Source organism: Vanessa atalanta, chromosome 28 (assembly GCF_905147765.1).
Source record: "Vanessa atalanta chromosome 28, ilVanAtal1.2, whole genome shotgun sequence".
Taxonomy (NCBI): domain Eukaryota; kingdom Metazoa; phylum Arthropoda; class Insecta; order Lepidoptera; family Nymphalidae; genus Vanessa; species Vanessa atalanta.
In genome coordinates this window covers 236,972-261,583 of record NC_061898.1, presented here as the reverse complement: position 1 = coordinate 261,583, position 24,612 = coordinate 236,972, and the positions used below count along the sequence as shown (strand labels likewise).

General features: G+C 35.9%; 3 protein-coding genes across 3 annotated transcripts; 1 reads left to right on the top strand and 2 right to left on the bottom strand.

Moving 5' to 3' along the window:
* Window positions 1-2,105: 2,105 nt before the first annotated feature.
* LOC125074714 (thioredoxin-related transmembrane protein 2 homolog) lies at window positions 2,106-6,910 on the bottom strand. The gene is made up of 4 exons (XM_047686124.1): window positions 6,555-6,910; window positions 4,926-5,189; window positions 4,091-4,225; window positions 2,106-2,532 (listed from the first exon to the last, which is right to left on the bottom strand). The coding sequence occupies exons 1-4, from the start codon at window positions 6,845-6,847 to the stop codon at window positions 2,424-2,426; spliced, it is 801 nt and encodes a 266-aa protein (XP_047542080.1). The 5' UTR covers window positions 6,848-6,910; the 3' UTR covers window positions 2,106-2,423.
* Window positions 6,911-8,464: 1,554 nt separating this feature from the next.
* LOC125074816 (zinc finger protein 546-like) lies at window positions 8,465-15,164 on the bottom strand. Its single transcript, XM_047686247.1, has 5 exons — window positions 14,876-15,164; window positions 13,034-14,438; window positions 12,970-12,971; window positions 10,992-12,092; window positions 8,465-10,166 (listed from the first exon to the last, which is right to left on the bottom strand). Exons 1-5 carry the CDS (start codon window positions 15,059-15,061, stop codon window positions 8,889-8,891), a joined length of 3,972 nt encoding a protein of 1,323 aa, XP_047542203.1. The 5' UTR covers window positions 15,062-15,164; the 3' UTR covers window positions 8,465-8,888.
* Window positions 15,165-15,464: 300 nt separating this feature from the next.
* On the top strand, window positions 15,465-23,813 carry LOC125074794 (T-complex protein 1 subunit eta). The gene is made up of 14 exons (XM_047686217.1): window positions 15,465-15,546; window positions 16,472-16,570; window positions 17,348-17,443; window positions 18,221-18,286; window positions 18,688-18,763; window positions 19,003-19,114; window positions 19,450-19,583; window positions 19,825-20,000; window positions 20,076-20,230; window positions 20,316-20,485; window positions 21,965-22,099; window positions 22,508-22,696; window positions 22,776-22,900; window positions 23,138-23,813. The coding sequence occupies exons 1-14, from the start codon at window positions 15,544-15,546 to the stop codon at window positions 23,228-23,230; spliced, it is 1,629 nt and encodes a 542-aa protein (XP_047542173.1). The 5' UTR covers window positions 15,465-15,543; the 3' UTR covers window positions 23,231-23,813.
* Window positions 23,814-24,612: the final 799 nt, after the last annotated feature.

Genomic DNA, 24,612 nt, shown 5'->3' with positions numbered 1-24,612 from the left:
GGCGGGATGAGAAAACATTTATGAAAGTGAATGTCGGTATTTTATATAAATAGTGGACGGACGGTTAGTACCTTGGCTATTTTATAAGGCTTGGCTAAGCTGCACCTCCCCATATTGTTATGCACTACAGTAGCAGAGATGACATAGTGTTTTATATACTTGTATGAGTAATTCGTTTTCAGCGATTTCTTGTAGATTTTTAAACACTGGAATTAGCCTCCGAATTTTGTTAGCTAATGTTATTATTTGTTGCTTCCAATTTAAGTGTTCGTCAATGATTATTCCCAAGTACTTCATTGTTTGCACCCTATCCAGTGCTGCGCTACCTGCGCAGGACCGCCCGTACATCGGTATGTATGAAGTTTTATCGTATATTGAGGTATAAATATTTTGTATTAATTTCAACTTTATACCTTTACACATTCCTGAGAAATGGGATCTTGACAGACATACAGACAACAAAGTAATCTTACTAGGGTTCCTTTTTTCACTTTGATGCGCGGAACCCTAAAAATGAAACAAAACTATATTTTAATTGATTTTTATTCAACTACAAAATCTATATTAGTAATAAATACTACAAAATAAGCCTTTGAACACAATTCTTTGTGAAATTATCATTTATATAAAAAAAAATATATATATAAAATCAGATCCATTTTCATTCCTTCCTTATAATTTATACACAATAATCACACATGTCAACAATAACAAGTTTATTAAATATGTACCTAACTTTTATCTTGCATGTCAAAAAAGAAAATAATTATCATGTGAAAAAAAATCCTGTAGATTCACCAGATATCGCACAGCTGGACAAAGAACTCATCTCTTAAGAAAGGTCATTGGAAACTCATTTCATCTGACAACTTACAAAAGTCCTTAGTATGTCTTCATCGACGATACAATACAGTTTGACCAGGGCCGGACTGGAAGTTTAGGGGGGGGGCCTGGGCTAACACTACTTAGGTGCCCATTTAAGACATATCTGAACGTAGACTTGAATTAAATTAATTGAATGGGTTTCATTAATTGCAGGACTCGCTGAACTGCAAACCATACAATCTGTTTAATTTGATAAAGTTATAGATTCTTTCGCATCATCGTCTATTTTTGACTTTGACTTGACTTTGGGGCTTGAATCCACAGCGGAAGCCTAAAAAACCATATTGTAGATCCGGCCCTGAGTCTGCCCAAGTATCCTCATTAAAGGTTCAGGTCTTACCACTTGATAAACACTATTAAAATTATGTCACTAATAAATTACAATAACACTTAATAACATACTGAGATTCATTTATCTTAAAATTATTATTAATTTCAATGATGATAATTCAATGATATTGTTTAACTGTATACTAATAATTCTTCTATACCACTGTCACTGAACTCTTCCGCTTTATGTTTAAGAGTCTGAATGGTTTCATCTGGACACGCAGAGATACAAAAAGTGTTCCATTAAGCACAATATCAGTAACCATCCATAAATATTTTCTTCATTGACACAGAGCACTCTAAAGTCCTTTCTTACAAAATACAACATACATCTCAGCCAATAGTCACCGAGTCTTAAAGATAATTTCTGAACGGCTAATCAAATACATAACTATACAATAGATACATCTATGTAATATATATATATGTATATTAAATTGAATATTGTACTGGCTGTGTATGTGCTGCAGTGCCATCTACTGGCTGTGTTAAAATGGATGGTATAACAATCATTTCCATGAATAAATACATATGTTCCAACCGATGCCTTGTGTTTTGTCAAACCGTGTTGATGTTTATTAATATTTGATCTCAAGAACATGTACCAACATTAATTTTATATATATAAGTTTGTACAAAAGGCAGGATTAATGCTAAACGTGTTCACAGCTGATAATTATACTGAACGACCTTCGGTATATTGATTTCAATGCACAATTGTGTCCTGAATGTTTTTTTCCAACCTCAAGGAGGCTTTAAACTGTGCTGGGTTTATTATAGTGCTTAAGTGAGTAAACACAGGTACACTCTCTATTTTTTATTCATAATTCTCATAATCTGAAGAAACTGGTACGGACAATTTCATCCTTCGTGCTGTGCTGACATTTTCTTGAAGAAATCAATAACTTTTCATTGAACAAATGTAGGCTTTGAGTACAGCACCTAGGTCAGTAAACTTGTAAGCTAGTCTTAAAACACAACGTGGCACTATATCTCAGTGCGAAAACAAAAAATATTAAACATAGTCCATTCCACAAGTCGAACGCGAGACGAATCCGACATGTAAGACAATCCTAAGATTAACGCACAAGGACAATTTCTTTTGGGAGCTCGTTTCGTGGAATGAACTACGAAGACATATTAGTAACACGTTTAATTAACAAGGAACTAGGAAAAATTAACTTTTGTATGGTCAGGTCTGGAGTGGTCTATTCGGTCTTCTTGGCAGACTTCGAATTCGCCAGTTTCTCTTTGCACTCCTGGTATATACCGTCAAGGTCGAAGGCTGCTTTCATATTGTCCTTCGAGAAGAGGAATCTGAAATAAATACACAAATCTTACTAGTATAATTAACCTGTATACTCCATTCCAACCGTAACAGGAGAAAGGCCAAATAAACAACATTTGACAGCAAATTGACGCGATATCATTGGTCGGGAGCTTGATTAATCTATGATATTCACTATGGATTTGCGACAAATTTGCAAGAAGCCTTTTTGAACGTCGACGAAATTGTTATCGGAATTATGGAAGTAAAATTAGACTAGAAATAAGTAGTTAAGTATAATAGTGTTGTATTATTAATAAAGATATATTAATCATAAACTCTTACTAGTGCACGATATAGCCGAGTTATTAGCTTTTAATGAAATACCTAAATCTATGGTTTGTTTATCTTTATTCCGGCTTCCATTGGAATGGCTATACGTTGTTAGTGTTCATTTCAATGGTAGGAGTAGTAAAGACGAAAAAATGGATTGTGACCTTGAATTGAAATGACGTCATTGGTCGATATCTTAATCTGTATTCAAAGTTATTGAAACTGTAATAATAATTATAGTGGATATAAGTATTTAAGTGTAACAGTGTTGTATTATAAATAAAGATATATTCATCGGAAACTGTTAGTTGTGTACATTATTAGAAAAATTGCATTGGAACACATAAGTCTAAGATTGGTTTATCTTTTCTCTATCTTCGATTGGAATCAGACTTTTATTATTTTAAGACTATTAAACATAATTCCACGAACCACGTCGCGTGGGTGGGGCAGTAACGTTAAACGCTAAACCCACTCTGAACTCCTAATCATTACATAGCATAAAACAAAGTCGCTTACCGCTGTCCTTCCCTATGTATGCTTTAAAATTACGTAACAGATTTTGATGCGGTTTTTTTTAATAGATATATTAATTCAAGAGGAAGGTTTATATCTATGATACATGCAGAATATAGTAGAGAAACACTGATAACTTTAGAGGTTTCTGAAGTGATAGCCCACAACGACCATTTTTTATCCTTTAATGAGAAATAATGGCTTATTTTCAAAGCGATTTTGATCAATAAAGCATTAATCCTTATCAAATTAAGTACCTTAAATACATTGTGCATTAAATATAAACCAATATGGCCCTTTAAAGCATGTAATTTAAATGAATATTTTCGAAGATATTACAGATTTAAAACGCAGGTACATAGCGGTTTGTATTGTCTAATGACTGAAAAGCTGTGAACGTTTTAAGACATTCTGTCCTATATTTGGTGCCAGCATTGCACCCGTGCGAAGCCGGAGCGGGTCGCTAGTTATTTAATTAATTAAAATTAATTACATAATCGAATTTATTTGGCTTAAGTTTTAAGACAGCATATCATTATTTCTCCTGAATTGTCACAGCACCTTTTAAAATTATTGTCTATGGAATACATTTTAGAGCTTTAGAGTTGGGAGTTAGTTCCTGATTGGGAAAATTTATCTTTTTTCGTTTTACCCATCAATTGAATATCTAATAACATTAGAATTATGAGCAAATTGCATGTAAATTAGAATATGTTTATCTAAGGTTCGTTGATCTTAACTTAGCTTGCTTATACTTACTTTTGCAACTTCCCGGTTGAGTCAGCATGCGGTCTCCTCATTTTCTCCTGTCCATCGCTCAACAGAAGGACAGTGGGTAGCTGGCGGCTTGTCGGACCGTCCTGTATTCTGTACTTCGCTGCTGCTTCGGGATATCTAAAGAAGATTATACATATAAGTTCGTTTTTAATTTTCAGGCAGATCTACTGGCAATTGGACCACCTGATATTGGCACAGTAAGAAATATTAACGATTCTTTACACGCCACCACTCTAGAGAACTAAGATTTCACTTCTGACTAATTATATTAGCTCGTCCACCGTTCCAAACTGAACAAATCCATACTAAGTATTACTGTTTGGCGTCTTGGAAATCTTAAGGAACTCTTGAAGGAACAAGACAAGGAATATAGGATTTAAATACTTAGGCTAAATCTGTGATAGGCAGGAGCAGAGTTAGTGAATAGAACAAGTGACAAACCCGGGCAAGCATCATTTATAATCGGTGTTTTTTTATAATCGCGTGTCAAGCGGTTCTAGTAGGCTCGAGGTAGGGTAATTCTGCAAAATGTACTGTGTATAATGTAGTTACGCATACAATTTCTGAATAAAGCTCCAAGCTCTCTCATCAGACTGGCACGCCTTTGCGCAGAAGGGGTTAACTGTATTTGACTCTGATTAATAGTGCTTAATAGGGTACCTAACATCTGCTCCTCTGCCTTTACTTGCCGGCATAATATACACAATAATAAATTGTTGTTTATAAATTATTAATAAATATCCATTTCGAGGACTTCCCTGGACTGAAGCACACTCACACACACTATAAAATGCCATAGCTGAATTAAATGACTAACCTTCCAATGTCAAGTTTTCCAAATTTAAAGTTATCAAGATTATAACTAGCCGACAGTTCCGCAAAAACTGGTGCAAAGTTGACGCACGCGGGATGCCACGCGGCGTACAAACAGACCAGCCACGTGGTATTCTTGTGATGTTTTAACTCTTCCTCGAGTACTTGATGTCCCCGGAAATAGATGACATGCTCAGGCCCCTTATAAGTTGGTTCGGGCAGGAGCAGGGAGACCAAAATGAGAATAGCTCCATACGGAAGACCATATCTGAAAATAATCATTTGTTTTCAATTATTGAGCACCAACTTCTTTCCATGAGCCGAGATGGCCCAGTGGTTAGAACTCGTGCATATTAACCGATGATTGCGGGTTCAAACCCACGCAAGCACCACTGATTTTCATGTGTTTAATTTGTGTTTATAATTCATCTCGCACTCGGCGGTGAAGGAAAACATCGTGACGAAATCAGCAATTTGTGTCCAATTTCAACAAAATTCTGCAACATGTGAATCCACCAACCCATAGAGCAGCATGGCGAAATATGCTCCAAACCTTCTCCTCAAAGGGAGAGGAGTCCTTAGGCCAGCAGTAGGAAATTTACAGGATACTAATGTATGTAATGTAACTTTTTTCCTATATTTCAAATCAAAGTATCTCTAGATCTACTCTATATTAAATATTCCAACCATAAGAGGAGTCAAGGCAACTTAATAACATTTGAGTTAGAGTTGACACAATTTAATTGAATGAGAACTTGCATTTGGGACGTCAGTAAAGTTGTTTTGGAATTATTAACGTCAAATTGTTAGCAAATCTCATGGAATACAGTAATCTAAGGTTTGTTTATCTTTTGCTCCTTCAATTAGAATAGGCTATGTTTCCCTTTATCCAAAGTTTGTCTAAACAGCTGTTTCAACAAATAGACTTGTCTTCATTTTTTTTTATAGTCTTTTGATAAACATATTTTTGCTGGTTCTACTCGGAAGAATCTATTTTTTGAATCGATGGCAGCTTTACATTTAATTCAACATTCAATATAAAACGATGATTTGAAAGGTGCTTTTATAATCCAAATAAAGAATATATTGATTTTGTTTTGGAGTACAATGTATTAGACTACTCATTATAAGCATATTTTTTATATTTATAACGGTCCAGTTAATAAAACCGTACCATCTCAAATAACAGTAGGAGATTCTGATCTATCCAAAAATCATGATCCAGGCAGGTATCCATAAATATTGTAAGCTAAATACAAAAAGTTTTAGTATAAAAACATACTAATTATTTATTTATTTTATTTTAGGGTAACAAACAATGAGATGCCACTTTTGGCATAATAATATACAATATAACATACATCAACTAAATTTCCACTGATACTATTGTATAATACTACTATATAGAATATACCCTACCATTATGTGAAAGTTTCATATCAATTAGTTTAGTAGTTTTCACTTGAAACTGACTAAAATAAGTTATATGCTTGTTTTTCATTTATTTTCATGTTGTCCAAGAATTTATTCGAATGTTATTAATTTTAAGATAATTAATCACAACGAAAATTATTATTTTCTACAAGTAATATAATTTATATACAAATATTTAATGTTTTATTAATATACTAACCTCACATCGGCATATAACCATAGTATCAAATTCGCAATCTTTGTGTAGACAAAGGATGATGAAAGATAATTCACCATAGTAACACTACCCGCCTTCCTCGTCCTCAGCATCACGACAATAATTAAGAAGAACAGGATTTCCGTTTCTCGGCTATCTAATTCACAATCCGAATCGGGAAATAAATAACTGCATATTATATTAGTTCTCTTGGAAACCACGTATGAAATACTGAGTATAATGTTAACCCAGTAATATGGTTTTAGTAATTGTCTTAGATCTTTGTTAAAAGACATCTTTTTATTTGGTTTTCAGATTATAAATAGGATTTTAAGATACGAACAAATTCACACAATGTCAAACTGTTCACTGATGATAATTAACTTGACACTTTTAACTTTTTCGTCTGTCCAGGCAAAAGTCTTACACCATTCAGCTTCTTTATTTGTCACTCAAAAACTGTGAATAGAGTACCTTGGTATAAGATGTACTTATTTCTGGTCATATATTAACAATATTGTGAGTTGGATATAGTTTCAAAAACTTCTAAATTACTCTTATTAAAAATTAAAGTATTAAGATGACGTATCGTACGACTATAAAATCGCAATTGGTATTTAAAAAAATACTATATTTATTCTTCAGTTAAGATTTTTTTTTTTAAACGGAGAAAATTATACCCGCTTAAAGATAAATGGTAAGAAAATAATAATACCTTTTTTTATTTACAACATTAACTAAATGATTTCGCGACGATATGAAAATGTCTTAAAGTGGTCTTAAAGTTTTTTTAGAATTATTATTAATTAAACTTTTTTCTATATGGACTATAACAAAGGTAATTATAGAAATTATGAAATATTTTATATGGGTTTTTATACATAGTTGATCATTATAACAAATCTATCACCGGTTCGGAAATATTATATATTATTATATGCTACTTTCGTGTCGCGTGTGAGGCGGGCAGATGTAAAGTATATTTTTCGGATGAAAAGTGACCTATGTACCATTCCAGATTATAATCTCTGCGACAAACTTAATTCAGATCCGTTTAGCAGTTCTGGTGTGACTGAGTAACAAACATCCATCCAAACTTTCACATTAATAATATTAGTAACTAAAATATGTAGAAGGACCAGAAACTATCAACAATAGGGTATTCTACTATGTTTGAAAAAGTACTTCAAAAGTTTTTAAGCCTTTTTTATTTTAGCAAAAACGCTGTCATTCATTTTGATGACGTCAGATTGTTAAAAACAACAGTCGTGTACTCATTCAACGTTAAAATCTATAAATATTTGGTATTTTTTGGGAAAATAATAAATTACAATCGCTATCGTTAGAGCGTAATGTACAAATACTAGCATTAAAATTCTAGAAAAGTTGTTTATCAAAGTACCAGATAGTATTGAAATAATAGTTTCTGCCTATCTGACGCCACACCATGGCGAAAATATTAGCATTTTACGAATTTTCTATGGGATCTTTGAAAGTAAAATTAAAATCCATATAAGTTATAAAGTATTAAATATGAAGCTTATATCGGAATTTTGGAAGTGAAATTAAAGTCGATATAATAGTGTTGTATTATAAATAAAGATACATTAACCACAAACTCTTAGTAGTGCATAATATAGTCGAGTTATTAGCTATTCGCATGACATACGCAAATCTAAGGTTTGTTTATTTTTATTCCTAGTTCGATTGGAATAGTGTATAGATTATAGAAAATAACAAAATATTTTAACAAATATAATACAGAATCCAACAGAAGTAAAATTGAACACATTGAAGAAATAAAACAAAAACCTCCTTTAAACATTACCAATGTATTATTTTCAATTAAACAAAATTGTAAACAACTTATTACAATTTCAATGAACATTTAAAAGATAACAGATAATTAAATTTGTCTATGAATACAGATAACGCTTTTATTCGGACGCCTATTATGAATTTAATCTGTGGAATAACAAAAGGCATCGGTTTTCAGATAACTTTGAATAATTCGATAAAATTATACAAAGCTGAAGAGTTTATACTAATTTTCAGACGGTACGATTCGAAATAAATATTTTTGTGCTAGTTAGATTTATTGATAAAAAGTTATACTCGTAAATCGTATACTATTGAACAACATTCCACGAACCACGTCGTGTAGGTGAGGCAGTAACGTTAAACGCTAAACCCACTCTGAGCAGCTAATTATATAAAAAACGATAAAATCAATTATATAATCGAATTTATTTGGTTTTATTTCTCGAGACAGCATATCATTTGAAATCTCCTGAATTGACACAGCACCATTTAAAATTATTGTCTATGGAATACATTTTAAAGCTTTTCAGATTTCGTGATTGGGAAAAACTTTTCCTTTTTTATTTTAACCATCAAGTGATTATCTGGATTATGAACTTTGTCCATATGTTTTTTTAACTCATGATTCCTAACAAAACTCGCATGGCACTCGGTACATTGGAGCCGAGCACCTCTATTGTGTCTACGTTTCGCGTGTTCTGATCTCCGTGACGACGAAATAAACTTTTCACCACAATCCTGACATTCGTACGGCCTTTCGCCCGTATGCCTTCGTCTGTGGTACACGGCGGCCATTTTGGATACTAATTTCGCGCCACAAATATCACATTCGAAGTTCCTGACGCGCGTGTGCACAACCGAATGTTCAGCTAAACGCGCTGGAGTGTAAAAACGCTTGCCGCACCATTGACACTGATGTGGTCGTATGTCCATGTGTATCCATAGTATATGGTTCTTAAGCTGCGGACGCGAATGGTACGTTTTATTACAATAGTCACAAGTGAACGTTGCCGGATCTCGAATGTTCGATCTTTTATTCCTCGGTATCGTTTTCAAGTCCGGTTTAGCGTTCGGTTCGCATTTCGACCTGTGTTCCCTGTAACAGCCGCGATTCGCGAACTGCGCGCCACAAGCACGGCACGTCCTGACTGCGTGCATTTGTAAATGAACTTCGAACGATCCGGGTCTCTGGAATGTTCTACCGCAATCAGCGCACGTCAATACTCCTGGCCCGTGACACTTCTTCACGTGTCGCTTGCGTTCCATCTCACTTTTAAAGAGCATTGGACATTCGGTACATAAGAACATATCGGTCTTATGTATTTTTGCCATATGTTCGTGCATCTCTTTCCCTCTTATCACCATCGCACCACAGAGCCAGCAGGCCTCTTTCTGACCGCTATTACGCAAATGCATATTCAAGTAATACGGACTGAGAAAACTTTTCCCACAATCCGTGCAGCTACACGACGGTCCGGCCCTGGGGTGTCTCGGGTGCCTCGGTTTCCTCTCTATTAAAATCTTCCTCGCTACGAATCTATTCGTGAGATGGTCTAATAAATCCTTCGCGTTACCCTCGAAGTTATTGACGGTATGGATTAATAAGTTATCGCGTACGATCGCGTAAATAGATTTCTGGGACGTCGTCAAAGTTGGTACCGTTTGAAGCGACTCTATACAGTTTGTCCACAGTTTCTCTGACTTTCGTACAAATACTCTGAACTCGTACGATGCAATCGCAACACTCGTACAAGATATACAAAAACCCTTTGGGAATAAATATTCTTCTTGCGGCTGAAACAAAGGAAAATATATTTTTTATTAAACATAATATTAAAACATTTATAGCAGTTGATAGAATCTCAATCTTATCCGAAAATTTTGGAAGTAAAAGAAAAATATCATAAGAAGATCTACATGTGACGCACAACGAGACCTTGAGAATATTATTGAGGGCTAAAATTTGTTTGTATAGTCTGTTCCAGACACAATAGGTCAAAACAACATTTGACATACAATTGACGCGATATAATTGGTCAAGAGCTTAAATAATCTATATATTCATTGTGAATTATCGAAAAATTGGCGTTTTGAACGTCGACGAAGTTGTTATCGAGTCTTTGAAAGTAAAATTAAAAGAGATATTAGCAGTTAAGTGGAATAGCGTACATTATAGCTGAGCTATTAGCAAATCGCATGGAATATATCTAAGGTTTTTTATTATTTTTATTCCTTCTTCGATTGGAATAGACTGGGGGGGCAGGGGTTAGGTGTTGGCGATGATCTTTGGAACTGATGTTCCAAATCTATAAATTTTTACTGGTAGAAAACTACATTGATCGCGATTGCTATAGGGTACACCCATACCCTATAAACCACCCGAGGCGTGTTGCTCGTAACTTATAATTTTATACTTGTGGTAAAACTACCGAAATTCTTAGCAGTACCTCTCGATATTGTTTCTAAGAAATAAATATGAATAGAAGAGGTTACTTGCATAAAGTATATTATTATTTTATCCCTGTTACATTTATACCAACCTTTCTAAACATCCTTAATTTGATTAACACTCATCAAATGCGCAGATTTGTAATGTTTCTTCAGTTCAAACGGCCTAACGAACCTAGCCTCACATTGATCACAACGGTGCGCCATCTCCTTGCTCCTATGTCGTCTCTTGATGTGATCCAACCTCCTCGAGGCCGACAGGAACCTGTCACCACATACGCCACATTCATAGGGCTTTTCGCCGGAATGTATTCTCTGGTGCATATTGAAACCGAGTTCTGTGAGCATCTTCGCACCACAGAAACATTGGTAGACTTTCCTTTCCGTTTTGTGGATGAGCTCATGGGCTTTGTGATGAGTTTTCGTCGAACTACGTTTTCCGCATATCTGACAAACATACGGCAGAACGTTTAGATGTTTCTGAACGATGTGAACCTTTAACGAAGGCTTCTTCGTGTATATATTGCCGCAATCATTGCATTCGTATATACCTTCTGTCGTGTGCTTGGAACCATCGCAGAGTTTTCTGTGATGCGTGTAACACTTTCTATTTTCAAAACTAGCGTTACACGATAAACAATTGAACAGGGTGTGCGTGTACATGTGGGCACGGAGGGATCTCTCGTTTTTAAAGCCATTCTTACAGATCTTACATTGATACGAGCTATCTCCGTGTAATATTATCTGGTGATTTTCCAAATCGAATTGATCATCGAATAACTTCTCGCAGATATTGCAATTCAACACAAACTTCGCGTGAACTTTATTCAAATGTCTCGCCAAATTTTCTCTCGGTAAAATCTTACCGCAGAGGGTGCAGGCGCGTTTTTTCGTACTCAGTAAATGACGATTCAAGAAATAGGGAACCGTGAAATCTTTGCCACAATCCTTACACTTATAAATGTTACCTACATGTTTTTTCTTATATTTAGATCTCGTTTTTTTTTTCTTTGAACCGACGAGCGAGTTTAGTCTATCGATCGCATCCGTTGGGTGTTTGTTTTCAATATCATCTCTTATTAAAGTATTGCAGCCGATGTACAATGTTTTATCTTTGCTTGTTGGCTGAAATTTCGTTTTAGATAACAACAGTGTTGTCTTTCTCCAATGTTTGTTCGATTCGAGACATAGCTGTTTGAACTGCCACCCACAGATGGCGCTGTTCGTGCAGTTGCAGCACAGGCCCGTGGGTAGTTCGATTTCCTCCTCGACCTGAAACCATGCGAGTAATCAGTCTTCTTTTCTTCATTATCTTTGATTCTATTCGTGTTAAATTCTTCCACTTGTGGCTTGTCAAATCTTTAATAATGTCGGTATAGTTTACTAAATATTATTATCTGCTTAACAATTAAACATATTTCTTAATTGTAACCCAGTAATAAATAGACGAAATGTCAATAAGATTCTTTATATTTTAGGTTTATATTACATACTAGATAACATTGCGATTTGAAAGATTTCTTTAACAGTTTGCAAGAACAGTTAGCATTAAAGTACATAATTATGTATATATTTCTTTGATTAATACACCTTGGGTATGAAACGATCGCCTCCTGACTATTTCTATTCATATTCAATATATGTAAATAATAAAATTGACAAAAAAAAAGGCCCTCTGAGTTACTTTCGCCGGTACTTCTCAGGTCAGGGTATTTTCTTTTCCGAACCGGTGGTAGTGTTTAATTTGACTATCAATAAGTAAGTGTAACGCTTTTATATTGAATAACGGAATTTGAATACTGTTTTTCAGTTCATTCCAAGAATTAGACCAAGTTGGAGCGCAGAGTTTTTAAATCATGTTTATTAAGGTGGTATCAAAATGTAAAATTTTATATGAAAACTAATGCCATCTTACTGCTTTTATTAAATATATATAAAATCAATCAAATATTGGTCATTTACTGTCTTACAATATACCTCAAAATTCAATAACATTTATGTATTAAATAAAATATCAGGTAATTTGTTAAATAAAATTAATTTTGACGTTAAGTCTAAGTCCATTCCACAAGACCTACTGATCGTAACATTACTAGATAGAACTAGATAAAACTAGAACAGGTCATATTTAAAATCTGTATTCAAGTACATCTTGAAGCCAAACTTTTTGGTCCAATCGTTCTACAATTCTTCCATGAATCTGTTTGATTCACCGCTGTAAACTTTGAACATGACTGATGGGTCTGGTGCCGTCACGTTTTGATGTTTCCGGCTATGATGTAACAGCCCACGGCACGAACTGAATTTATCGTGGCACACTTGACATTCGAACTGCGATTGTGACCCATCGCCTTCGTCGTTGTGAACTGCTTTTAAATGCTTTTTCAATCTATAAGGGAGCCGGAATTTTGCTGGACACAAATGACACGCTTGCTTCAAAATTATATCCGAGCTTTTATGTACTCTACGTATATGTTCTGACCGTCTGGAAGAAGCTGAAAATGTTTCACCACAAATATCGCACGCGTACGGTCTCTCTCCGGTGTGGAGGCGTAAATGTTGAATATATCCTAGACGAGTCTTGAGAACTATACTGCAATGTTGACATGTGTACGATGGGTCTGATTCATGTTTTTTTACATGCTGCGTCATATGCGCTGCTGCTAGGAACTTCCCGCAGTACACACAGGGGCGATGGGTGTTCTTCATGTGAACAATTTGTATATGTGCTGCGACAAACTTTTTCCCAGCAAACTTCTTCCCGCAGTGATCACATATGCATTCCTTGGCCGCACTCCCTCTGAGACCTACTTTTATGTTTCTCTTGCTGTTTTCATTCTTGACGTCTACTGTAACTTTATTCTTTGTGTGATGAGTGTCTTCTCTGTTTCTATCTAAATTGCAACATTCTTTCACATGGTAAACATAACAAGTTTGATTGCGGAACAATTTATCACAGCTCGGACAACTTTTCGGTCTGTGTACTGAAACATGTGCATGATAAGCATTCGATGATTGAAAATTCCGTCCACATTCAATACACGTACATGCACCGCGAGTGTGTGCCTTTGTTAAATGTCTAATAAATTGATTATGAGAATACAGCAATGCAGGGCATTTTTTGCAATCATATGGATTCTTTTTATGAACATCTAACATGTGCGTGACCAGATCATTACGTAACATAATTTTTGAGCAAATATGGCAAGCACGTTTGAGATCCGTTGATTCTTTTAAGTGGTGACTTAATTGATGGCTATACTGAAATTCTTTCCCGCAGTTTGGACATTTACATAATGATAAATGATTATCTTTTTTTATGATATTCGTTTGTGGGTTTATGTGTTCTGTTAATCTTTGAGCAGCTGAATTTATGCCGAATGAATCATCAGACATGTCATCATTGATGATAGTCATTTGGCTTTTGTCTATGATGGCAAACATTGTTTTGATTTTTTCATTACATTGCCCGGGTAAGTTTTGTAAGAGTTGAATAGTTAAGTCCCACTGGCTGATTGCATGGTGGCATAGTGTTCTGAATTCCGCAGCGTTTAAAGCGCATTTCGAGCATTCTGGACACACTCCGGCTGGCAGGTCTCCGTCTGTGTCCAGCTGCATCTGTAACCACCATTCTAGTCAAAAGGCCACAATATTTTCAATATTCCTCATTTACAAAATAAGACTAAAATAATCATACCTTATTTTATACAGTAGTAAAATTACGCTTACAATATAATTTTACAAGTTTCGAAACATAATAATTTAACATTGCTACTTTTTCAAAGTGACACTAGATGTCGCTGTTGATTTTTTGACAGACATTGCGTACTATTTTTGCATTTACAATATAATAATAAACGAATTAAAACTATATACGTAAAGTTTATATTATAATTTTTATTGTTCAATTTTATTTATTATATATGCCGCACTTACAAATAAAAATAACTTAAATGCTAATAAATCGCAGACCGCCATTTTGGTAAAACGAAACACAATAGCGTTCCGTTATCCGCAGAAGTAATTATAAATATTATGATTGCATGTAAACATACCTGGATTCCAGTAACAGTCTCCAGGAGTTCGGAAAGCGTTACAGGTCTTTCACCGTCCATTATAACAGTGTCGTTTAAGTGTACTTGTCCTTCTGTAGTATCCCCCATACATATTCGGCACCTATTAACACCGTCACCGCGAACTACGTGCGATACTAGGGCCTTTACATCCACTTGTCGTGACATTGTAGTTGAATTTCACTTAAAATGTTTTATGGTCTCTCCGGTTTCCAATATAATTCATGAGATATAACACATGCGGTAACCAATTCGGCAGGACAAGCGAAATATAAAATATATTATAATTGTCAATTGTCAAAATCAAATTTGCCGTCATAGACAATTAGTCTATTTTTTTGTCGTGTGTCACTTTGTAAAGTCTTTGGAATCTTATACAAAATCGATTTTTTGTTATTATTAAAGATATCTTTGATTGTGTTTCATAAAAAATACCTTTTACAAATTAACTAAATTTAACAAATGCATACACATTTTTTTAAATATATTTTTTAATCATTATGTTAGAGTTCTATCGAAACAAAATGTTTATTCGATTATATTAATCGAGTACATCATAAAGAAAAAGTCATTTGACTTTCGTCACTTAGAGTTAGTTGCTCTTTTAGTCTGTGGGTTTGTTTTGGTTTAAAAATAGAGAGATATTCAAGATGGTAAATTAATTTATTTTTTCTAATGTAATCGATTAACAATTTGTCCTTAAATATATATTATTTGATTTTAAGACATGTTAACTTGTTGCTTATTAAAATATTTCGTTTCTTTTCAATGTACTTTTCGGTGAAATTTTAATCGAAACAATAGGTTAATTCTCGAGAAGTTTCAGTAATTATTTCGTATTATTTAAAATATTACTGAATTTATAACAAAATTCGTAATAAACAGCTTAAAAGATCGAATCTTAAATAATATTTATATCTTTTATCTCCCTTTTCATTTAAAATACGATGACTAATTCGACCATTAAAGGTTTGTTCTCTTGGAAGTTTACTAATTTTATATTAAATCTCACTCTTTAACTTCATTAAATAATATATTTTCGCTATTAAAATTCATATAGTCACAAATTTAACAATCTAAATGTTGTAATATCACAATAAAATCAACTTTTAAGTTCAGATGTTTTTTTGACAATGATGGTTAAATATTAAAAAATACGACTTAACTTTTATTTATACAAAATAAACTAAAATTGATTGGTGCACAAAGTTTTAGGACCATTCGATATTTATACATTTCAATAATTTAAATTTATAGCTTAGTTTAGGTCTGAATTGAATAACCGACTTAATTTTTCCGACTGTCTCATCATTCTTACGGCGACTAATATTTTGTTATTTTTACCAAGATATTTTAAATATTTTTTAAGCTATAATAGTAATTGTGCTGAAATGTAAAAGAGGCTAAGCTATTCAAATGCCTAAGGGCTTAGTGGAGAAGGTTGGGACCTTATTTTACTCAGCTGCTCTCATGCGAATTGGTGGACACACTGGGAACAGCGTTGAATTGAAATTAGACTTATACATGTTTCTTCCATTCAATAAAATTTGTCTTATTTTATATTGATGTCGTTTTCAGCAACCACAGATCCTAGTGTTGAAAGAAGGGACGGATCAGTCCCAGGGCCGCCCGCAGCTTATCTCCAATATCAATGCCTGTCAACTTGTCGTAGATGCTGTTAGTATGTTCATTATTTTATGCGTATATTGTTGTTATGCCTGACTTCAATGTCACCTGGTGTATGAACCTACGGTGGATTGAGATTGTCCTAGAGACCATTCAAGTGTTATATAAGTACTAACATCTAAAAAGAACATTGCTTTTAAGTTGAAGATAATTGTATATTTTATTCGTCAATTAGGAGTATGGCACAGCTTATACGTTTAGTTACTGCTTCCTTAATTGATTTAAGAAGTAAAATCGTTATATTTAATAAACAGTAAAGCAGTAAACTTTTACTTCATTGCAATTAGTGCACAGTTGATTTATGAACAGTGGCTCAGTTGAATCATTCATTCGGCTGTTGCTCACTGTTCTGCCATTGAAAGCAGTGTATTAAGTGGCACAAGTCATGAGTGTAACCTTAACTTGCAACCAGTAGTACATTTTTCGGTCTCTGGAGTAATGCAGTAGCTTAGGGCACCGACGGTTACTGCCTATCTTTGCTCATAACTTGTTCCAGCTCTTATAAACTGCTATAATATCTCTGTCTCACTTGGAATTAATTCTGCAAGTCTGCTTATATAATATTCGAATGACTGATTAATGAAATAGCTAAAATGATGCCGTAATTGTGTCAGGCAACATTATATTGTGATTGTTATGCACAATGATTACATTCGTTCCAATTTCTGAAGCTATGATTGAAATTGAATGATACAATGAGACTGTGTATATATTTGATTTCGATAAATTGCTTTGCCTTTTTATAAACATAATGTTCTCCATGCCCAGGTACGTACAACTCTGGGCCCTCGTGGTATGGACAAATTGATTGTCGACCACAATGGAAAAGCTGTTATATCGAACGATGGTGCTACTATTATGAAGGTATGTTCGATAAATTAAGACATGTCTATACTGATATTGTAAATACGAAACTAGCTCCGTTTTTCTGTTATGCTTTCACCAGATTTTGATGAAGTTGAAACAAGCTTGAACATCAAGGGCAGATATCAAGGCTAAACTTTTTATCCTATTTACCGTTTGGGTTATAAACTGAAATCAGAGTGGGCATAGTCGCTGTTATTTTTTGTTGTCTGATTTCAATGATATATTGGGAACCTCAGCGATGCTCATGTGTAAATTTTGTCAAAATCTTACCCTAGGGAACATTTAGAACATGTTTTCCAAGTGTGACATTTATTTATTTATGTAATTCACGAGTCTCCAACAAAAGATATACACTAAATACATATTCTTAAAAAATAAACAATATGTGTGCTCCTTCAATTATAGGCGATAGGTTTACATTTTTATTAATTACAGATTTCAGTCAGTTACTTTCATTATAGTCATAATGAAAGTAACAAAAATTTACTTATTAATACTATTGCCATAGAGATTTCTAATATCCTCAACTATTTAACTATCGTTTTTATTAAAATAATAATTTTCTTCCTTGGCGACTGTATTACAGATGTTCCTAAACTGCAATTTTATTTGTTAGTGAATGTGCATTAAACTTATTATATCTTTGTAAAATAAATTTGGATTGATTAAAAACCACGTGCCAAAACAATTATATTGAACAAAAAAAAAAATTTTATTTAGGATGTGTGACAGTTTTATGAAACTTATAATAAAAATGTATCCTTCCCCTTCTAGCTGCTAGATATTGTCCACCCGGCTGCTAAAACCCTGGTCGATATCGCCAAGTCTCAAGATGCTGAGGTAACTGTTATATGAATTTACACTTTTGATTGAACTCTACTTCGTTCATGATCATTCCAAAAAAGAGACAAGCCAACTGTGCTGGAGGTTTCTTCCTAAAGTAGGAGATTGTAAGCATTTTCAAAGTTTTGACTGTTACTGAGTACAAATCTTTGTAGTTTATATACTACTCAATAGACGAGGCAGTCAATCTCTCTCTTGCCTCTGTATAATATCATAATTTCCTTGTATAAAGTATTCAAATATAACTAGTCTTTTTCTCTAGAAAAATATATATGATTTTAATAAACGGATCCAATTTCCGAATGTATTTGTTGACATAACGTTTAATGATATTATTCAATTATTATTTACATATAGCTGTTATTGTGTAGATATTATATATGATATCAATATTTCAGGTCGGTGATGGTACCACCTCTGTGGTGATACTCGCTGGTGAGCTTTTGAAGAGGTTGAAACCGTTTGTTGAAGAAGGCAAGTAGTCTGATTAAATACATATGTAATGTACCTACAATTTGGTTTAAACCCAGCAATAGGATATCCTCAGACTTTTTGTCTATTTCTCCTACATATATATCTTGCCGATGATTAAAAATAATGGATCCAATTTCTGAACTAACTGTGTGGTTTATGATAGTAGACATGAGGCTCCGTATCGCACATTATCATTGAATTATCATTAGTTAAAATTCTAATATAATATAATATATCAGGTGTCCACCCGAGGATCATCGTCCGCGCTGTGAGGACAGCCGGCCAATTGGCTGTGGACCGAGTCAAGGAGTTGGCTGTCAAAATTGAGAACAGGTCTCCGGAGGAACAGAGGTAATATTGTCGCCCGCGTTTTAGGAGTAACTCGTCAGGTATTAGACAATTAATGTAACCTATGTCTTTCTTTGGGGTTCAACTTTGCTTCATACCAAAATTCTTCAAGTTGTGTTTAGTGGTTTGTTTGTGAAGGAGAGACAGACAGACAGGGTTACTTTCGCATTTATAATATTAGTAGAGATGTTAACCAAAACTACATTCTATCTATGATTAAAACAACGGATCCAATTACTGAATACTCTGTGGACAGACGAGGAATGAGATAAGATCAATGTAAATTATGCAGACTTAACGTAAAGACAATATGGTTAACCGGGAATTGTTGCTTTAAGGGAACTTCTAAGCAAATGCGCGTCAACAGCGATGTCTTCGAAGCTGATTCACCAGCAGAAAGGTCACTTTTCCAAAATGGTGGTCGATGCTGTCCTGTCATTGGACGCCCCCCTACTGCCCCTGGATATGATCGGTGAGTTTTTAAACATTAAAGTATTTATTTGTTATCGATACTAATAGTAGAATATGTCGCCGATGATTAAAACAAACGGATCCAATTTCTGAAAAGGCTGTGAGGATCATTATACTTAAGATGAGGCAATGTGAAATAAGAAAAAAATAATAATAGCAGTACAAAAATTAAGTTCAGAATAATTAAATAAACAACAAAACTACAATGACTGTATGTAATATATACACATGTGTGTGACCAGGGATCAAGAAAGTGGCCGGAGGTGCGCTGGAGGACTCGTTCCTCGTGGCGGGCGTGGCTTTCAAGAAGACGTTCTCGTACGCCGGCTTCGAGATGCAGCCGAAGAGCTACACCGATTGCAAGATTGCGCTGCTCAACATCGAATTGGAACTTAAAGCTGAGCGGGACAATGCTGAGGTCGGTCATCTGGCTAATGACCGATGAATGATTACACTGGAAATAGTCTAGTAATAAATATAACGACGTCTCCAGGTGCGCGTCGACAACGTGAAGGAGTACCAGAAGGTGGTGGACGCGGAGTGGCAGATCCTGTACGACAAGCTGGCCGCGCTGCACGCCAGCGGCGCGCAGGTCGTGCTCAGCAAGCTGCCCATCGGCGACGTGGCCACGCAGTACTTCGCCGACCGGTGAGCCCGCCCGCCCCGCCGCCCCGCCGCCCCGCGGCGCATGTCGGGGGGGGCGCGCTGACCGAGTGGTTGTGGTTGTCCGCAGCGACATGTTCTGCGCGGGGCGCGTGACGGAGGAGGACCTGCGGCGCACGCAGCGCGCGTGCGGCGGCGCCGTGCTGAGCTCCGTGCGCGACCTGGCGCCCGCCGCGCTCGGCGCCTGCGCGCGCTTCGACGAGCGCCAGGTGGGCGGCGAGCGCTACAACATCTTCACGGGTGAGCGCCTCCGTGTGTGTGTGTGTGTGTGTGTGTTTGTGTGTGAACACCCTCGAGTGCTGAGTAATGTTTACGAGTATTCGGTGAACGTTCACACTTTTTATTTAAAAAAAAACGTCTTCATTTATTATGAACAGTCTTTTGCATTATGCAACTAAAGTTCACTAAGTTTTGAGATAAATTAATCCATGTTATTGCATTGTATATTGGGTCACAAAAATAACAAAAACAGGTCAATAAACACTTGTACTCACCGAGAATACGATATCCCATCCCGTGTTAAGGTTCTTGACGTAACATTATATTATATTTACAATATCTTAACGAAAACTTCGACACTTGTAACGAGCGTGCAGAACGCGGGTGACGTGAGACACGAGTTTGAAATGAGCAGCTCATGTTATGCGGACGGTAGACACGATGTTCCCTTCCCCTCTATGTCGTTCCACTTCCTAATCCCTTCCCTTTTCTCTCGATCAGGTTACAATAAAGGAAACGCGCCCGAGGGTGAGAGATATTCATATCGAATCAAAGTAGTTGTACACTCTGTTCCAACCGTAACAGGAGAAAAGCCAAATAAACAACATTTGACAGCAAAATTGACGCGATATCATTGGTGGAGAGCTTGATTAGTCTATGATATTCACTATGGATTTGCGAAAAAATGCCGTTTTGAGAGCCGACGAAACTGTTATCGGAATTTTGAAAGTAAAATTTAAGTGGATATAAATAGTGTTAATAGTGCTGTGTTATAAATAAAGATATATTAATCATAAACTCTTAGTAGCCGAGTTATTAGCAAATCACATGAAATACGTAAATCTAAGGTTTGTTTACCCTTGCAATTTACTAATAGGGTAAATATCTTGTACTAACTACTAACAGTTCTTGGTGAATATATCTTTATTTATAATACAACACTATTGCACTTAACTACTCATATCGGATCAACACAATGTGATTTGTAATGTTGGTTGTCTTTTGTCCTCGTGTGGTTGGAAAAAGCTGTGGTCGTTAGAACTTGTATTAATAGTGGTTTGGCAGTATTATACTCAGTAACTCTGTAATGTTAAATGTATATTATGTTTACTTTTAAGCTCGGATTGAAAAACAAAAGGAGCTCTTGAAACAGTTTGATATCCGGTTATACAATACAAACTAAGTAGTGCGAACCGACGCTTCGCTTATTTGCACTATTAATAAATTGTTAATTACTACACACTAGCGGGAATATGGACTCGTTTTTAATGCTTCTCTTAAATGTTCCGAGCGCTCCATCTGCCTTCTGTTTTATTATCAGGTTTTAGAATTCATTTAAATTCATCCATGTTCCATACGCAGTCGGTTAACTAAAGTAACTAGTAAAGTCATTGATATGAGATGTCCACGGGTAATTGCTGAAAAGTTTTAGATAATTTGGTCATGTTTTTTGTCTTAGCCAACTCGTAGCTGACGTTAAAAGTGTCTTTATCTACATAGGTTGTCCCGCTGCGAAGACATGCACAATGATACTCCGCGGTGGAGCCGAACAGTTCCTGGAGGAGACGGAGAGGTCTCTACACGACGCCATCATGATCGTGAGGCGTACCATCAAGAATGACGCCGTCGTCGCCGGTGAGTTGACAGACAGACTGCCAACAGCTCTTTCGATTATATCCTACACTGTCTGCATCGAGCATTGTGCTAAAAGTGTTATGTGCCAATCAATTATATTGGGTCACTCACCAAACCAGAAAATGGTAAACTTCTTTAACTGGTAAATGTGCATATTCCCATACATAGCATCTCGAAAGCTTGAACAAAATGCTATACAGTGCAATATGTGGGTGACCCAGTAAGATATATTGTGTACATAAATCTATTGACATAAAGTATCAACAATGTTACAAAACATCCAGCGGCCGCACAAGAAAAATCCTGTCCTGCATGTTTAAACAGTTGCTTGGACGATATTTCATCCCCAAGTCCGATGCTGTAACTAAAACTAACTCCGTCCGTCTCACAAGAACGAATGTCTCCCAGGCGGCGGCGCCATAGACATGGAGATATCGAAGCACCTGCGCGACTACTCCAAGTCGATAGCGGGCAAGGAGCAGCTGCTGATCGCGGGCGTCGCGCGCGCCTTCGAGGCGATCCCGAGGCAGCTCTGCGACAACGCCGGCTTCGACGCCACCAACCTGCTCAACAAGCTCCGCCAGAAGCATCACCAGGGTGAGCCATCCCGGTCCGGTCGCATTCGCTCGTTCGACCACCTCGGCATATCCTTATGCGTATGGAATGCTCTCCGCAGGTGAGGTGTGGTTCGGAGTGGACATCCAGAAGGAGGACATCGCCGACAACTTCGCGTCGTGCGTGTGGGAGCCCGCCATCGTCAAGACCAACGCCATCACCGCGGCATGCGAGGCGGCCGCTCAGGTACCGCATACGTATATTATATATATACACATATATACAATTATACATACTTTGGGGAGTTGACTATGTTTTAACTCTCGGAGAGCACGTAAAGATTTTGCTACTACCGTTTAAACTCTTTTATTTGATAATTAAATATTAACTCAGTAGTATCCAAATACCTTTTGATTTCAAGCTCGAAGCCGTTATTTATATAATTATATATATTATTAACGTGCAATATTGTATATTTATCAGATCCTCTCAATCGACGAAACGATAAAGAACGTGAAGGGCGGCGGAGACATGCCGGCGCCGGGACGCGGCATGGGCCGGCCTCGCATGGGATAACGCCCCCCCCCCCCACACAAGACTCACTCGCACGCTGCGGCGATCTCACCCACTACTCTTATCGCCTGTCTCGCTCTGTCGCAATGTTTCCAATCAAATACAAGCACCGTTTGGCTCACTTCATTAAACAACGCGTCCCGAGTCGTTGTTTGACAAATAATGCATTCAACTCGACGTGACGTTTCAAATACTTCGAGCGAGACGGAATTGACAACAATCAGATCGAGACGCCTGTGGAATAAATACAATTGTATTTAATGTAATAATTCCAAACGACATCATCTTGTCTCTTTCCAGTCGGCTGATATACTTTTGTAAGAAAGAGATGGCAATGTCGGAAGTATTGTTTCAATGTTATCGTTTTCAATTCTCATTTCATAGTGCGTTAATTTAATTTGTTAACAAAAAGTGCTCTAATGTCGGGCATTTGTTGGTCACTTAATTACTGTACCCATTGTAAACGCATCTTTAATTTTACAAAATGACACTTTGCTTTGTAGCATCGAAAACTCGCGAAGGCGCGCCCCTCCGTTAAATTCTTTCTTACTAACAGTATTTGAAACGGGATATTTACCATGTTTTTTATTTTTATTTGGTGGAGCTCGATATTTCGACATTATCTACGAATTTCTTGTTCACGAGACTCACGATTCACCAAGTAATAAATATAACCTATGTTAATTTAAAATTCTTTTTTAGTAAAATAATTCTATTTTGTATTTTTTTGCTGTCTGTACTCTTAGTCGTCTCACGCACACTAAGACATGTTTTGACCACACTAATGCAGACGATAATAGAACGCGCAGCGCCGCGTTTTCACGAGTAAATAATTCTTTACGGTTGAACTGATACTTGCTTTATAAGGAAGGTGTCGCTTTGCAACGATTCGGAGGGAGCTAGAAAGCGCTAGTTTTGTTCACAAATAATACGATCACGCTTCATAAATATTAGATGCTAAGTTATTCTAGTTATGGATTTAATAAATTAAAAAGTATTAACTGACGTTTTGTTTTATTACTTAGCTGTTTTGAAGTAAAGAAGTTTTTCAATCCAGTAAACACACAGAATGATACAAAAAACATTTTTGGAAACATCCAAATATATATAGACATTTTATATAATATCAGGATTATTCGAGATAAGTGGGCGTATATTCAAACAATTTTATACGAACGATCCACAAATTTAGTTAGTTTTTAATTAAACAAATCAATTACACAGAAATATTCACAATAGTCATCGATATCGATTCATTAATAAATCATTTACAATAACACACATCAATCACTGAATCTATTACAAAAGAATAAAGATAATGTTGGAAAATAGCGATTCATCGCAAACGTGGTGCGCGGGAAATCTTGAATGTTACTGTCGATTCA